At 36.7% G+C, this 17,676-nt stretch overlaps 1 protein-coding gene across 1 annotated transcript in view; it reads right to left on the minus strand.

The window, feature by feature from the left end:
• The window catches only part of CDH9 (cadherin 9), a 234,213-nt gene that overhangs the window by 144,805 nt on the left and 71,732 nt on the right, over positions 1-17,676 (minus strand). Inside the window, exon 3 of the mRNA XM_072605477.1 lies at positions 14,298-14,664. Within this exon, the coding sequence (XP_072461578.1) occupies positions 14,298-14,522 (225 nt within the window). The 5' untranslated portion in view covers positions 14,523-14,664. The remainder of the gene's footprint in view (positions 1-14,297; positions 14,665-17,676) is intronic.

Genomic DNA, 17,676 nt, shown 5'->3' on the forward strand with positions numbered 1-17,676 from the left:
AAGCTATGTAGGGACCTTATGAATTCCCTGATCTCTTCACAACTGAATTGCTGCAATAGATTTCTAGTCTCCCTGTCTCAAGTTGCTCCCTACTCCACGCTTTCTTCCACTCTGCTTTCCTATTGATACTTCTTAGGCACAAATCTGACCATGCCACCTTCCTATTCAAGACTTATATTTTATTTCATTCAGTGGCTCCTTACAAATATTTTTTCTTTAAAAAAAATTGGGCCTAAATAATATTTAAATCAATCTAGCTTTAAGATGAGATGGAACTAGTTTGTTTTAAAGAAAATACATGTTTTTTGGAAACTGATGGCAATAGGTAAATATCAATGAAATGATGTCACTAAAAATAATATTCACCGTTCTATCCCAGAATCTTTTTCTTCTTCTTTTTTTTTAATTTAACTTTTAACATTTATTTTCACATAATTTTGGGTTACAAATTTTCTCCCCTTTTCTCGCCTCCCCTCCCCAAACCCAAGCTTTCTAATTGCCCCTGTGACCTATCTGCTCTCTCCTCTATCCTCCCTCCCTGCCCTTGTCTCTGTCTTCTCTTTTGTCCTGTAGTACCAGATAGCTTTCTTGACCCCTTAACCCGTATTTCTTGTTACCCAGTGGTAAGAACATTACATTTGGTCCTAACACTTTGAGTTCCAACTTCTTTAGTTCCCTCCCTCTCCACCCCTTCCCCTTGGAAGACAGGCAATTCAATATAGGCCACATCTGTTTAGTTTTGCAAATGATTTCCATACTAGTTGTGTTGTATAGAACTAACTATATTTCCCTCCATCCTATCCTGTCCCCCATTACTTCTATTTTCTTATGGTCCTTTCCCTCCCCATGAGTGTCGACCTCGTATTGCATTCTCCTCCCCATGCCCTCCCCTCCATCCTCCCCCCCACCCTGCTTGTGCCCCTGTCTCCCACTCTCCTGTATTATGAGATAGGTTTTCCTATCAAAATGAGTGTGCATTATATTCTTTCCTTTAGTGGAATGTGATGAGAGTAGACCTCATGTTTTCCTCTTGCCTCCCTTCTTTATCCTACCACTAATAAGTCTTTTGCTTGCCTCTTTTATGAGAGATAATTTGCCCCATATAACTTGTCCCTTTCTGCTCCCAATATTTCTCTCTCACTGCTTGGCTTCATTTTTTTTTTTAAGATGTGATCCCATCCTCTTCAATTCACTCTGTGCACTCGGTCTCTATGTATGTGTGCGTGTGTGCATGTGTGTGTGTGTGTGTACTCCCACCCAGTACCCAGATACTGAAATGTTTCAAGAGTTGCAAATATTGTCTTTCCACGTAGGAATGTAAACAGTTCAACTTTAGTAAGTCCCTTATGACTTCTCTTTGCTGTTCACCTTTTCATGGTTCTCTTCATTCTTGTGTTAGAAAGTCAAATTTTCTTTCCAGCTCTGGTCTTTTCATCAGGAAAATTTGAAAGTCCTCTATTTCATTGAAAGAACATTTTTTCTCCTGAAGTATTATACTCAGTTTTGCTGGGTAGGTGATTCTTGGCTTCAGTCCTAGTTCCTTTGACTTCTGGAATATCCTATTCCATTCCCTTCTATCCCTCAATGTAGAGGGTGCCAGATCTTCTGCTATCCTGATTGTATTTCCACAATATTTGAATTGTTTCTTTCTAGCTGCTTGCAATATTTTCTCTTTCACCTGGGAATTCTGGAATTTGGCCATAATGCTCCTAGGAGTTTCTCTTTTTGGATCTCTTTCATGCAGTGTTCTGCGGATTCCTTGAATATTTATTTTGCCTTCTGGTTCTAGAATCTCAGGGCAGTTTTCCTTGATAATTTCATTGAAGATGATGTCTAGGCTCTTCTTTTGATCATGGTTTTCAGGTAGTCCCAGAATTTTTACATTGTCTCTCCTGATTCTATTTTCCAGGTCAGTTGTTTTTCCAATAAGATATTTCACATTATCTTCCATTTTTCAAATCTGCACGGTATGTTCTGAGATATCTATCTTTCTCATAAAGTCCTTAGCGTCCACCTGTACCATTCCAGTTTTGAAAGATCTATTTTCTTCAGTGAGCTTTTGAATCTCCTTTTCCATTTGGTTAATTCTGCTTTTGAAAGCATTCTTCTCCTCATTGGCCCCTTGCACCTCCCTTGCCAACTGAGTTAGGCTAGTTCTCAAGGTGCCAATTTCTTCAAGATTTTTTTGGTTCTCCTTTAGCAGGGAGCTGATCTGCTTTTCATGCTTCTCCCTCATCCCTCTCATTTCCCTTCCCAGTCTTTCCTCCACCTCTCTAACTTGATTTTCAAAATTCCTGTTGAGCTCTTCCATGGCCCGAGCCCATTGGGTGGGCTAGGACACAGAAACCTCGATTTCTGTGTCTTTGCCTGATGGCAAGCATTGTTCCTCCCCATCAGAAAGGAAGGGAGGAAGTGTCTTTTCTCCGAGAAAGTACCCTTCAATAGTTTTATTTCTTTTCCCTTTTCTGGGCATTCTCTCCAACCAGTGACCTGACGTTTGAATGTTCTCCTCACACCCACCTCGCCTCCTGGTCCTCCCAGCCAGCGTTTGGGGACTGAGATTCAAATGCTGCTTCCCGACTTAGGGTTTTTGGCGGCGGCAGGGCTGCTATTCAGTGTGAGAATTAAGTTCAGGTGGTCAGGGGCAGGGCCACCTCTCTGGCTCAGTTCCCTCTGGGGGTTTATGCACAGACCTTCCACAATGGATGCAGGCTCCCGCCCATTTGGGGAGCCCCTGTCTGTAGCCTCCTCTCAGCTTCCATCTCCTGGGGGGGCCCGAGCCATGGGGGCACCCCACGCCCCTCTCAACCCTCCAAAGTGACTCTGTCACCTACCCCCGTCAGTCACCTGTTGGTGGGGGGGCTTGTGCCGCTTCTGGAGATCCCGTCCCTGTAGCCCTCTCGGATCTTTTCCTCATGGTGTCGTGGCCGCGGCAGGGCTGCCCTCTGCTCCCCGTCCCGGCGCCCAGTCCAGGGCGCGAAGGCCTCCCCGCGAGAGGTTTGGAGGTCTCTCTGGAACAGAAATCTCCCTCACTCCAATATTCTGTGGTCTCTGGGTGCAGAATTCGCCCTGGGTTGGTCCCCTCTAGCTGTTCTGTGGTTTGTGGGTTTGGAGCTATGTGTATGTGCGTCTTTCTACTTCGCCATCTTGGCTCCGCCCCCCCCCGAATCTTTTTCAAAGATAATTGGCATATGATGTATGATGCTTGTGTCTATTGTGCATATACCCCAAACAAGTTGGTCTACTCGAAGAAGAATTTTTTTTTTTTTGCTTTTTATTTTTGCTTATTTTTCATAAGAATAAAAGGAATAGAACCAGGGAGTAAATCATTACCTAATTCTCTTGATACTGGTCAACAGGAAGAAGTTGTCAATCTGATAGCAACTCTTCCTCAGTAAACTCCCTTGTACTTTTTGAAATCTTTCATTTCATATACGTCATTCACCCAAACCATGAGAGTATAGCTATTGCACTTCTCTCATCACTGCAGATTATGACTCTGATTTCATAATTACATGTCAGCTCCTTGAGTGCCAGGACTGACTCATTTTTATGTTTGTATCCTCAAAGATAACTCAGACACTATTTGAATTCTGTACAAAAATATTTTTTTTATTTATCAATATTTTCTGAATTGCAATTATCAGTGAATTCATAAATATCTACAAATTCATTGTGAATTAACTTAACCAAATTATTCTCAATATTCAACTGAGATTATATGAAATAAAGTGCAATGGTTATTAAGTATTATGGACATTAAAAAATTTGAAACATGTACTACTGAATAAATCTCTTAGTCTACTACTAAATACTATGATAGAGATGTAACTATAGAGGGGAAACCAAGACTTTCCCAAAGCAAGTTCAATGTGATTTGATAGAACTGTAGCCCTGGACAGTTATTTTTTCCTTCTACTAGCCTTAGATGATTATTTCTTTGGGCCTGTCTCCTTTTAAGACCTTTTGAACAGAGGCTCATGATTTTTGTAGAGCCTGAATTCAAAAAGAATTAAGTTCGACTACAGTTTCAGATACTTACTAGCTGTGAGACCATGTGAGACTCACTTAAGCTCTATTTTCCTCAGTTTCCTTATTTCCAAAATGGGTCTATTAATAGTAACTACTTCATAGGGCTGTTAAAAGGATTGAATTAGATATTTGTTGTTAACACAGGAACTAGCATATAGTAGGTACTTGATAAGTTACTGTTTCTTTATTTCTCTTCTTCATTCCCTTCCAACTCAATTTCTCTTTAAAATTTGGCTAGAGGAAATCTTTCAATTAGTTTTTCACTGATTCATTTTTCCCCTTTCTACCCTTTCTGCCAGAATTGATAATTTTAGCTCTACCATGATACTAAGAACATGGAAGAGTAGGAAACTGAATGTAGAACAGCAATGGTACTAAGAGTACTAGGACTGGACATAGGTGGAGCCAAGATAGCAGAGTAGAAAGAAGCATACACACTAGCTCTTACCCCACAGCCCATAAAATACCTGTAAAGAGGAACTCTCAAGAAATTCTAGAGCAGCAGAAGCCACAGAACAACAGAGAGTGGAGGATATTTCTAGCCCAGAGTGACCTGAAAGATCAATGAGAAAGGTCTGTCACACTGGACGAGGAGCAGAGACCAGCCCAGCCCAGCCTTGGCCATGCAGAACTGAGAGGAGCAGAACCAAGCGGGCTTCAAGGGACAGAATCTCCAGTTGCACCAAGGATCCCTCAACCCACAGGCTCCAAAGGTCAGTGAGAGGATCTTTTCAGCTGGATGAGACGGGAGCAGGAAGTCCCCATAACTCGGGCTTCCTCAGGTGGCAGCAGTAGTGGCAGCAGCAAATAGGGCTCCCAAAGCAGGCAGTAGCCCTCATTCATTGTTGAAAGTCTCATTGTAAAAGCCCTGAGGGAAATGAGCCCTGTGTGGCAGCCCTGCCCCTACCTGAGCAGGTGATCTTAATCTCAAACTGAATAGCAGCCCTGGCAATGTCTAAAGCCCCTGAGGCTTGTGAGCAGCTCATCTGAATCTCAGCCCCCACTGATGGCTTGTTGGAACTGGAGGTGAGGTGGTTGTGGAGAGGAAACTCAGAAGTCAAGTAATTGGCTGGGAAAATGTCCAAAAAAAGGGGAAAAAAATGAGACCATAGACGGTTACTTTCTTGGGGAACAGATGTCTCCCCCCATCCATTCAGATGAGGAAGAACAAGGCATACTGCTAGAGGAAGTCAAGGCCTCTGCCTGCAGGGCCTCGAAAGGGAATTTAAATTGTGCTCAGGCAATAGAAGACCTTAAAAAACAAATTAGCAGCTTACTAAAGAAGAATTTTAAAAAATGCTGAGGAAACTAACAGCTTTGAGAACAGGCTAACTCAATTGGAAAAAGACGTCCAAAAAGCCAATAAGGGCGAGGCGTTGAAAAGCAGAATTAGCCAAATGGAGGAGATGGTTCAAAAGCTCACTAAACAAAGTAATTCACTGAAAGAGAAAATTAAGTTCAGGGAAATGAATGATTATATGTTAAACCAAGCAGTTAGTAAACAAAACCAAAAATTTGAAAACAAATAGAAGATAACATGAAATATGTCACTGGAAAAACATCTGACCTGGAAAATAGATCCAGGAGAAACAATTTAAAAATTATGGGGCTACATGAAAACCACGATCAAGAAAAGAGCCTAGACTTCATCTTCCATGAAATTATCAAGGAAAACTGCCCTGATATTCTAGAACTAGAAGGGCAAAATAAATATTGAAAGAATCTACCAATCAACTCCTGAAAGAGACCTGAACAGAAAAACTCTTAGGAATATTGTGGCCAAATTTCAGAGTTCCCAGATCAAGGAGAAAATACTACAAGCAGCTAGAAAAAAACAAATTGAGTATTGTGGAAATACAATCAGGATAACACAGGATTTGGTAGCTTCCACATTAAGGGACTGAAGGGTTTGGAATGAGATATTTCAAAGGTCAAAGGAACTGGGATTGAATCCAAGAATCACTTACCCAGCAAATCTGAGTATAATACTTCAACGGAATAAATGGTCATTCAATGACGTAGAGGATTTTTAATCATTCATACTGAGGAAAAGACCAGATTTGTATAGAAAATTTGACTTCCCAAGACAAGAATCAAGACAAGCATGAAAAGGTAAACAGGAAAGAAAAATCATAAAAGACTCTCCAAATCTGAACTGTTTACATTACTACATGGAAAGAAAATATTTATAACTCTTGAATCTTTTCTCAGTATTTGGGTACATGGAGAAATTGTACATACACATGCATGCACACACACACACATAAATAGATAGAGTGTACAGGGTATGTTGAATCAGAAGAAATGATATCTACACCCAAACTAAACTAAACTAAACTAAACTAAAATAAAATAAAAATTAAGGGGTAAAGGAGGAAAGTACTGGGAAGAGAAAGGGAGAAATGGAACGTGGCAGTTTATAACTCATAAAAGAGACAAGCAAAATCCTGTTCAATGGAGAAGAAAAGGGAGAAGGGGAGAGGGGGAAAATGAAGCAACTCTCTCCACATGTGGCTGACAGGAAATAACATGTTCACTAAATTTGATGCGAAAATTTATATCATACCACAGGAAAGTAGGAGAGGAGGCAGCAAATGGGTTGAGGGTAACATTAGAAGGAAGGGTAAATGGGAAAAGGGAGTCACTAGAAATAAACACTTTTGAGAAGGGACAAGGTCAGTTGTGGGGGAAAAAATAGAGGGGGATAAGATAGGACAGAGGCAATATAATCAGTATTACACAACATGATTATTATAGAAGTCTTTTGTAAAACAACACATATTCTGTATTTAATTGCTTGCCTTCTCAGTGGGGCTGGGGAGGTAGGGAGGGGAGGGAGAGAAGTTGGAATTCAAAGTATTAGCAACGAATGTTGAGAATTTTTATTACATATAGTCGGGAAATTAGAAATAGAGGGAATGGGGTATAGGAATTTATCTTGCCTTACAAGAAAAGAGAGAAGATGAAGATAAGGGAAGGGTGGGGTGTGATAGAAGGGAGGGTACATTGAGGGAAGGAGCAATCAGAATGCAGGGTATTAGGAAGTTGGGGGAGGGGAGTGATAGGGAGAAAAATTGGACATGTTACAAAGTGAGGTAAAAGTAATTAGTATTAAAACAATTGACTGAATTAATTACTGACAATAAATTAATGACATCTTTAGTTTGAGGAAAAGAATTTTAGTATAAATTTCCTAGAGGAAGTTAACCTTGGGTAAAATTTGGTATTGATGGAAAAGTTAAGATTTTAATGGTAAATTTGATTTTATGATTGTTATTGAATCAGTAACTAGAACATCTATAGAAATGCATGCAAGCCGTTTAAGATTTCCCTCAACAGATGTTCCTTAGCCAAAGTCAAATTAAAATCATATTTGAAACCTGGTTATTGGAACTTGACATTTTTAGATGCTTTGAGACTATTAAGTGACTGTTCTTCTGAGTCTAACTCCAGGTATAAATAGCAAGAAAATTCGTCTGAGCCTCCAATCCATGATGCCAATAAGCCTGTGAAATGCTGGTATGAACGGCAAAAGGTGATCTCATGGGAATGGTGTGAGAGCGGCTGTTCAGCCTGGGCTGAGGTAGAATTCTCATGACTCAGTTTCCCCACTGACACCTGGTAGACTTTAAACCTGACTGAATTCAAGTAGACAATCTAATCCTGTCTGGAATTGACATGAAGTTGGGGTGATATTGTATCTCTTCTATGTCCCTACTCTTGGTGCGATTTCCTAAAGTCAAAAGGTTTGTAAGCTTAATACCAGATCTATTAAATTATAGATTATTGGTAGGGGAACATCCGAGGTTAGGCCTAAAATTAAGTTAGTAGGCATAGGACTTCCGACCAACCACATTAAGTTAGGGTCCTTTAATTCTTAGTAGTACTGTGGAGACAATGAGGTCAAGAGCTTGTAAAGTTAGCAACCTAAATATTATTTGTGTCTTAGTTGGTCAATGTTTGAAAAAACATTCTTTTGTGGTCCATATTGTAAATGCTTTAGAAAGAAGTATCACCTGACCAAACGTTTGAATTGTTTTATCTGTTATAACCTGAGTTAAAAATGAAAAATAAAATTAAGAAAAATAAAATAAAAGAACTGGACATGGACTTGAAAGAGATAGGGCAATTGGATTTTGTAGACAGTAACACAAAAGAAGTTCGAGTAATCTCAAAGATATATTGGATTTATTTGGAAATATTAATTAGGGCCAGTCTCAGACAAGGAAATAGGAGATAATTCTCTTCTCCTCCTCCTTATTCTTTCATTTTTACTATATTTCTTCGTGCACCGGGGATCCAGAGGTAAGAATAGTTCTCTTACAATAGTTTGTCTGCATTACAAGTAATGCAGAACCCTTTTCCTGTCTTTATTAACCTAACTGCTTTCCTTCTGAGGTTATTTACAATTTAAATTGTTTATGTGTTGTTTGCACTTGAATGTTTGCATTTCGTCTGCCACATTGCATTCCTTAATCTTCTTAATCTCTTGGAATATCAGAGTTCTACTTACTATTTGTATTTTAAATGAAAAAAGAACTTATGGAACTTTGGTTTATTCAATAGAAAATTAAAATTATTGTGAAGTCGTAAGTTATATAATATTCCTTATTTTTGATGAACTACTTGTACTTCATTTCATCAAGTATTTTCCCATCAAATGCAGTCTGTCCTTTAATTACATCTTGAATGGTGAACTTAGCTAGTCATCTGAAAACACCACTTTCATCCTGCCACTAACCTATTTTTCAAAATTTTTCCTATTTTTTTATAAGATAAATTCCTTCATGTAGTATCTAAGGCTATGCACATGATGTCCCCAAGTTCTCAGTTAAAACTCTTAATCTCAGGTAGATATTCCACCTATTTTTTGCCTCCTAAAAAGGCATATCTGATTCGCCATATATTTATCACACCTATTAGTCCAAAAGGATTTAGTAAATGTCTATTGTGTACTTGACACTGTGCTAAGCATGGAGAAACATACAGAAATGTAAATAACAGTTTCTCACCTCAAAAGTTTAATAATCGAATGAGGAAGGCAACATAAAATGGATGGCAATAGAATAAAGAGGGACAGGGAACTGTCCTGCGGGATTTTAGCTGGCACCTGAAGGAAATCAAGAAAACTAGTATGTGTAAATGAAGATGGAGAACATTCCAGGCATTGGAGACAGACAAAAAACAAGCTACAAGGTGAAGGATCAAGTGTTTTGTTCAGAGAACAGTGAGGAGGCTAATGCCACTGGATCAAAAAGTACAGTAGTGGATCTGAGTTATAAAAAAGTCTAGAGTTAGTGGGTGGAGGTATAAGTTATAAAGATCTTTGAAATGCAGAGCAGAGGACATTGTATGTAATCTTGGAGGTGATAAGGAGTCATTGGATTTTATTGTGTGGGAGTAAGAGTGGGAGTGAAAGAATTGCCACGGTTGGATCTGTACTTTAGAAAAATCACTTTGGTGGCTAAGTAAGGATTGATTTGAATGGAGGGTTGATTTCTAGCAGCGAGACAAGCCAGAAGGCTATTGTAACAGTTTGGGCATGAGAAGGTGAATGTCTGCAAGATGGTAGTAGCAATATCCAAAAAGAGTAGAAAGCATGTTGAAGGTATGCTGTAAGAGTGAAATTGACAGACCTTAGCAACATATTAGTGGTGGTGAGGGTGGGAGAAGAGTGTGAGGGATAGTGAAAAGTTGAGGGTGACACATTGGCTACAAGCCTGTGAGAATGGCAGTATATTGATTCTCTCGTGATTTTTGTGAGAATAATAGGGAATTTTTGGAGCAACCCATGTGATCTGTTGAGATCACCAAGTAAAGTAGTATAGACTGAGAAGAGTGGAGTGTCCAAGGCACAGTTCTCAGTGAATGGTCTTTTTTTTTCAGTAAAATAAGAGAAAAGATTCTCCTCTGATTACTTGGGAAGGGAAGAAGGGGAACCATAGAAATTCTGAGGAGGGATGGAAAAATATGGAATAACCCCTGTGGAGAGTAGAATAGTGAACTGATTAAAGAAGTGTAAAAGAACTGTGAGGGTCCATTTGATGCCATGTTACATAAATTTAAAGTGGATCCCATCAGTCTGATTGCATAGTTTTCTCTGCATTTATTCAACAACTGATATGCAGAAAAGAGGATAGTAGACAGTGGGAGTAATCCAAGGCTGAGGCTTGGCAGGAAACAATTGGCAATATGATAAGAAGTAAAGGACAGAAGAGAGAATAATATAGAATAGAATTGACAAAGGAACTACTGAGTGAGAAATACATACACACAAACACATACACACATGTGTGTATGTATATGTATGTACATATTCATATACACATACACAAACAAGTACATACATATGTACACATATGCATATATGTAAACACATGTACACACAATACATGCATGTATGTGTATTATGTGTGTATATCCATACACACATGTATGTGTATGTGTGTATGTATGTATATATATATTCATTTATAATCTGCTGCCTTAAATATTATTAGGCTAGGTGGTGCAATTTCAGGTTAAGGAAAACTCCTGACTAATATATTTCCTAATGGGGTAAAAAGGTCTCTAAATTTTATATCCAAGGTTTGACTCCTTTCCCACTGGATTCCACTTTTATTATGAACATACAAAGTACATAGTTAAGAAACTAATTTATCTTCTCCAAGTTTTTCTCTCCCTTCAGGAACCTGAAGAGACTGAAATTGCCAATTTGTATCTCAATAGAGGCAAGAAAGATCCCAGGTTCACACACTTTGACCATTTTCAGCAACTCTGAATTCTTACTACTCACTCTGGTGGAGAACACTAAGTAATTAAACTCCATTGTATGAAGAGAGACCCATACAACTGATCCATCAAGCCAAGGTAAATCCTTTCTTCCTGGATATTTTCTCTTTAACTTTTCATGATAGTACTGTCACCTGGTTCTCTTATAAGGCTGATCAGTCCCTTTCAGTATCCTTTTCTACATCAACATCCACATCACACCCTCTAACTATACGTATTCACCACGATTAATATGAAGGAGATGTTTTATTTTACAACTCTTAGTTCATTGATCAAAATCATGCTTTAATTGTAATCTCTGTTCAGATAACTCCCCAAATCTAGTTATCCAACCCCAGCCTCTCCCAGCTTCAGTCACTGATTACTAATGATCTAGCTGACAAATCTCACTGGATATTCTGAGCAGACCTTATAACAAAAATGTCTAAGGTTGAATTAAACTTTATCCCTCACAAATCCTCTACTCTTTTGACTTCTCTATTTCTACCAAAGAAATTAATACCCTTGAAATGTCTTAAGTTCAACATCTCAGCATTATTTTGGATTAGTTCCTTACTCTAAATCATTCTGTATAACCAACAAATTAGTCACCAACTCTTGCTGTTTTAACTTCACAACATCTTTTGAATCAGACCTATTCTCTCTACTCACACAGTTATCACTTCATTTCAGACTCTCATCAACCTTCATGTAGATTAATGTAACAATCTACTATTTAATCTTTCTTTCTCAATTCTCTCTCCCCAGTAGACATCAAGTTGTTGGTGTAATTTTACTTAAGCACAGGTCTGACGGTATGATTTCACTACCCAGCCAACTCCATTGGATTCCTTTTTCTTCTAGGATGGAAGCAAAAACCCTGTTTTTAGGGACTGTATAACTTGCCCTTCAAAATTACAAATATAAATCACTCTCCCTCCCACACTCTACAATCTAGCAAAATTTCCTCTTTCTCAGATATTACATATTACACTTCATTTTTCATTTCTGTGCTTTTGCACTGGTCATTGTCCCACACCTGCAATATATACCTTCCTTGTTTCGATGTCATAGAGGTCTTATCTTTATTTAAGAGGCAGAATAGGCAGAAAATTATTCAGGAAATCTTCCCTGATTTCCCAAATTGCTAATGTCCTTCCACCCTAGTTGTCTTTAAAAAAATCTATTTTGTACACATTTATTTGCATTAATTTTACATTAATTTTGAATATTTAAAAAATATCTATTTTTCCTTTATTTGCTAATGTATGTATTTGTTATTTCCCTTGCACGACAATCAGATCATTTTAAGCAATAATTCTCTCATTCTTTTTACTTGTATGTCTAGGCTTGTGGTGACAATCAAAGGATGATCTTGTCTTGTTTGTGCTTTAATACAATCAAGTGCCTCTGATTGAATCTTGCCTTTATCAACCAAGAATTTTTACAAGGAGTAAAGTACAGCAGAGTTTCTTTAACTGGTAACATTATATGTATATATATTGTTAATATAATTAAAGACCTTTCCCACCCATTAGTGGGCCAGAGAAGATTTATAGGAATTCCCACACGTTTTGTTAATGAGGCACTAGTTTTCAAGTGTTGTAATGCTCTCTAGCTCTAAAAATTGTATAATTATTCTGAGGGTGAGGTTTTACTTTGAGGCTTCCTGATTAGAAATGTTTGTTTGACCAGACTAGAACTGGGAAGCTTCTAATGAACCCCCTGGCTTTGAAAAACCCAGATGTTGTTATTTCCCTCTCTTGTAACTATGGTCAGATAGTTGGATCTGTCTGTTGATTGGTCAGACATTTGGAAGCATGTCTGTCGACCTTTGATTTCTCTCTCTTTTCTCTGAAGTTCAGGGTGCTTTTTCCCCTAAACTAAGTGAATGATACAGGTGCTTAATTAAAGTGATTGTTGACTCCTCAAAAGTTGCTTTTTCATTTAAAAATACAGATCTAAGAACCTGTGACATCAGGCCCCCCTACAGATTTTAGAGTGCTTAGTGATACAAGTGCTTACCACAATGCTGGCACATAGTAAGAAAATAAAAAACATTTTATTGATTTCAGTTAAATTAGTCAATGTGCTACACATATAACTTTTTTTCTACTTTTGTGACTTGGCATGTATTATTCTCTCATGTTTCCGATATGCTCTCTTTTCACCCTTATGTCTTGGAAACCCTATCCTCCTTTCAGGACTAAACTCTTTTAAAGGATCAACTTCAGTATTATCTTCTACAGAAGCTATTTCCTTATTATCTTTGCCCAAGAGAAAACATTCTGCTCCTATAATCACTGTATTTACTTTGCCTGTGACACACACACACACACACACACACACACACACACACGCTGCTTCTCAGTCCCAGTAAAATGCACCCTGAGCAAGACGGTAATTTTTTTTTTTATATGACCAACGCTTACTCAGTACAGTGCCTGACACTTTGAAATGGGATATTCTGGACATCAGAAGGAAAACTTGGGTTCAAGTCTTAACTTTATAAAGTACCATTGGTAATTGATGATGATGATGATGATGATGATGGTGATGATGATGATGATGATGATGATGATGATGATGACGACAATGATGGAGATGATGATAATGAAGATGACGATGATGATGATGAAGGAGTTAAAGGTGACTTCCAACGTTTCAAAGAAATATTTGAAATCGTGATGCTGGCATCAGAACAAATAAGAAGGAAGGAATGATACATCCAATTTGTGTTCCATTCATGAATTTTTGTACTTAGTTTGGTATTTAGTCCTTTTTTCACCTTTGATTCTGGGAAATTAATGGACAATACATCAAAAAAACCAAATAAAATTAAGTAATTTGGAATACATAGGAGAAAGACTAGATGAAGCTAGTAAATGCAGTTATCATAGATAGTTTTTTTGGAAAATTGAAAGTAGAGGCAAAGGAGAAAAATTTGTCACTCAATTCTGAGGTGAAGAACATTGTCTTGAGATGGCAAAGACCCTTTGCCACTAAGCAAAAACTCCATCTTGAGGAGAAAAAAATCAAGAAATATAGGTATCCTTTTTTATTTTATCTCCTGACCTGGAAGGCACTGTTGGTGTTTTTTGTTTGTGTGTTTATTTGTCATCCAAAGCTGAAGTGTTTGCTAAAACTGTACTCATCCTGTTAACATTTGGGAGATAAAAGAAATAGTAAGACTCATTATGCTAAAGAGTTAATCTATGCTACTATCTACATTGACATTAATACAGGGAGCAGGAACCAATCAGCAGGATTTTTCACAGAAAGCATACATTGTCTATATCATTGAGAGTCATACAATTAGTAGGGTCAAAAGGAATGATATTGCTTCGTTGTGGGGAAAAGTTTTATTCCTATGACACATTTCTATTACTTTGCCTAGGATTAGGATGAACACAACCTGAAAACATTAAGCAAAGAAAGATCTAGTCTTTCATTCAGTTACTGTATGTGACATCTTATCTTAAAAAAAGGCTTACCTTGCCTACGTATTGAGTGTCTGTACCTGTATACTCTTCCAGCAAAAAAAACTGATTCCACATCCAACCACGCTTGGTTCGACGTAGCATTTTTCCATGATCTTCTGAGAGATCGAGTGTCTTTTCTTTTTGTAAATATCTGTTCATTCTTTCTTGTAAGGGTATTAGTTCAATCACATGAAGCATGCAGGTCCAAATAAATAAGAATAGGCAGGAGCAAGTCATTATGTGTAGTTTTGACAGAATACCAAGTTCAGTACTTCTTCTGTGTTTCTCTCTTTCAAAACATACACACACACACACACGCACACACACACACACACACACACACACGGAGTTCCAAATGCTGTCTTCCCTTTCAAAAGACCTGTAAAGTGAGCAAAATATTAAAAGATTATAGATTACTAAATGTGATGAATCGTGCGTTCCAAATTAGCTATTGCAATCTTGATATGTACAAGATACTATTGAAATAAAATATCAATAGCTTTTTTCATCTTTTATTATACAGTCATTGAAAACTAATGTCACAGCTAGGAGTGGACACAATAATCAATAATCATTATGTCATAAAAATAATGAAGCTAAATGACATTATAATAGCTTTATTGTCAAAAGTTAAATTACACGTACATTAATTCTGCTTAAGCTGAAAATACACTTAGGGGAAAATTATATCATACCAACTTTCTTTTTTGCCTAGAAATTGAGAATGTATGCTGTCTAAGAATTGTAGCAGTAAATTGAAGGATAGAAAGATAGGTCACTTTCCCCATGACAATCAATCATGAAGCTTTTCTCCAAAAGATTTATATCTACCCTTATCCTTCTATGTTTTCCAGGACTGTTGCACAAGTTATCAAACACTCTCATTAAAATCTGGATGTGACCACGCAGAGTAGTTGTAAGCTAAATACTACTCAAACACCCATGGCAGCCCTCGTGCAGATACAATTGGGCAAATTCTTATCTTCCCTCCTCTTCTCTCACTTCCACGTATACATAAGCTGCCCACTACATCACCACCACAGGGTGGCAGACATGCCTCTTTACAATATTTCCCCCCAAACATTCTGGTGAAGTAATTAATCAGGTTCATAATTTTGTGTTGTCCTCTAGTCCTTACATCTGCTTACCCATATACATACATATATATACATACATACATATGTACATATATATATACATACAATCAATTACATATCTTACATATCTTTTTCATTTTCCCCTTCATCTTTTGGATATTTTCTTTTACTTCAGTCATCTGTTCTGGTCATCTCTAATACCTGGGATTCATTTCCCCCTCTCTTCTACTTCATAGAATCCCTCTCTTCCCTAAGCAATATTACCTACATAAAGCCATTCTTGAACCTGAACTTGCTAGAGCTTTTACTCCCAAAGTATTTTATATTTAGCCTCTTCTATTTATTTGTACTTTTCTCTTTATAATTTATTTTTCTATATTCATTTATCCAGTTCCTTTCTCCTCATTTAGAATGAAACCTCCATGGATGTAGAGGCTTTTGCATTCTTTGTAATAGTATCCCCAGTAATTAGCACAAAACAAATGCTTTTTGATAGATTGATTGGTAGATGAATTGAAGCGGAAAAAATCTTGAAGCAGGAATAGCAATCAGAAAGGTGTTGCAAAATGATAGAATACTGATGATAAGTTTCTAAATCGTGGTATAGTAATTGAATGTATATGAGTGTATATCTAAATATATATGTTTACACACACATACGTATAAGTATGTCTAATGTCTAATTCTGTCATTTCCTCATTAAATAAATGCTGCACACTTCCTCATGAGTTTTTCATCAAATATTCCATCTTTGACTCATCATATTAAAATATTTGTTTGTTTTATAATGTGTTTCATTATCAACATAGTAGTAATGTGAATATTTACAAAAAATAAATATGTACATATTGGGAGGTTTGTCCACAAAATAGCTTATTGGGTGAAGAAATAAAACAGGTTGGAAACCACTGCTATAGAAACCTTAAAGACTTTGATAAATGTGAAAAAAAAGTGAGTTCAAATTCCGGTTTTGCAGTATATAAACTATACAATACTGGGGAAGATACTTAATTGCATATTTATATTACATTTCCATTAACTCTTCCAAGTAAAATTACTGTGTAAGCTTGTAAATTAATATTTAATTTTTGATAGTCACCAAAAATATATTGTGAAGAAACTCCTCACTCCTGCCAAAAACAAGTTTGTTAATTTTTTTGAAATACGGACTTGTTCTCTGTATTAGAAATAAAGAATAAGAAACATAATGTCTCACTAGATATTTGAAACAGATTAGGAAATGTGTTAATTTTATAATTGTTGAGTTGTAAATTAAAAAAAAAAAACCCTGAAATTCCATTCTGGAGAAAATGAAATGATTCCTAGTGATATCTGAAGTCTTTGCTCTAGTACACAAAATTTTATTTTATCTATTGTAAACTTGGACATATTATCTCTTTGGCTTCATTTTCTTTAAAATGTTAGGACAGTCTTCTGTGGGAGACAAGACACTACTTTGAGAATATATGATCTAACTTAGTTCATCAACAAAATAATTTGCCACTTAACCAGATATGTCCATTATCAGAAGAAAGGAATTCACCTCATAGTTCTTTAATCAATTTTCGTACCACCAGTCAGTTAAAGCATGCTTTGCAAAACATCCTTATGAACAAAATCATCTCAAGAGGACAATAAAGTAAGGAAAATGGGATAATTTTGAAAAGATTATTAAAACATTTTTCTCATCAAGAAAAATGGAATCACATTACTTGGATACTGACATCACTATTCTTCAGTACTAAAGAACGTAAAGGTAGACAAATTAAATTACATATATACATACTTAGATTATTATATATAAGTTTTATATATATAATATATAAGTTATATAAATAGCATAGGTTTATAAATAGTATGTGTCTATGCGTATATGTATAAAACATACATATGTATATATGCATATATGTGTATATATGTATATGCACACACATATCTTCTTCACAGCAAAATATCCACCATTATACTATTTTATGTGTATTATTTAAAATTATTTAGACAGAAGGAATTATCCTATTTGATGACCGTCTGAAAATGAACACAAGATAAAGAATGAAGCAAGGAGGTTTAAGCTGGCCAAAAATTTTATATTATGTAAAAGGGTTTCCCATAAAGAACACATGTCAGCAAGGAATTCTTATGGATGGTTAGGTACTCCAGTTTTCAGATGGCATTGTTTAGATCACATCAAACATCAAGAAAACTGAGACCTTCCTATGATCTATTTATGATGTCATGAAAATTTTAGTATATCCACTTAAAGAGGAAAGAACAGGTGGATGAAAAACTTGTAT

The sequence above is a fragment of the Notamacropus eugenii genome, chromosome 4, assembly GCF_028372415.1.
Source record: "Notamacropus eugenii isolate mMacEug1 chromosome 4, mMacEug1.pri_v2, whole genome shotgun sequence".
NCBI lineage: Eukaryota > Metazoa > Chordata > Mammalia > Diprotodontia > Macropodidae > Notamacropus > Notamacropus eugenii.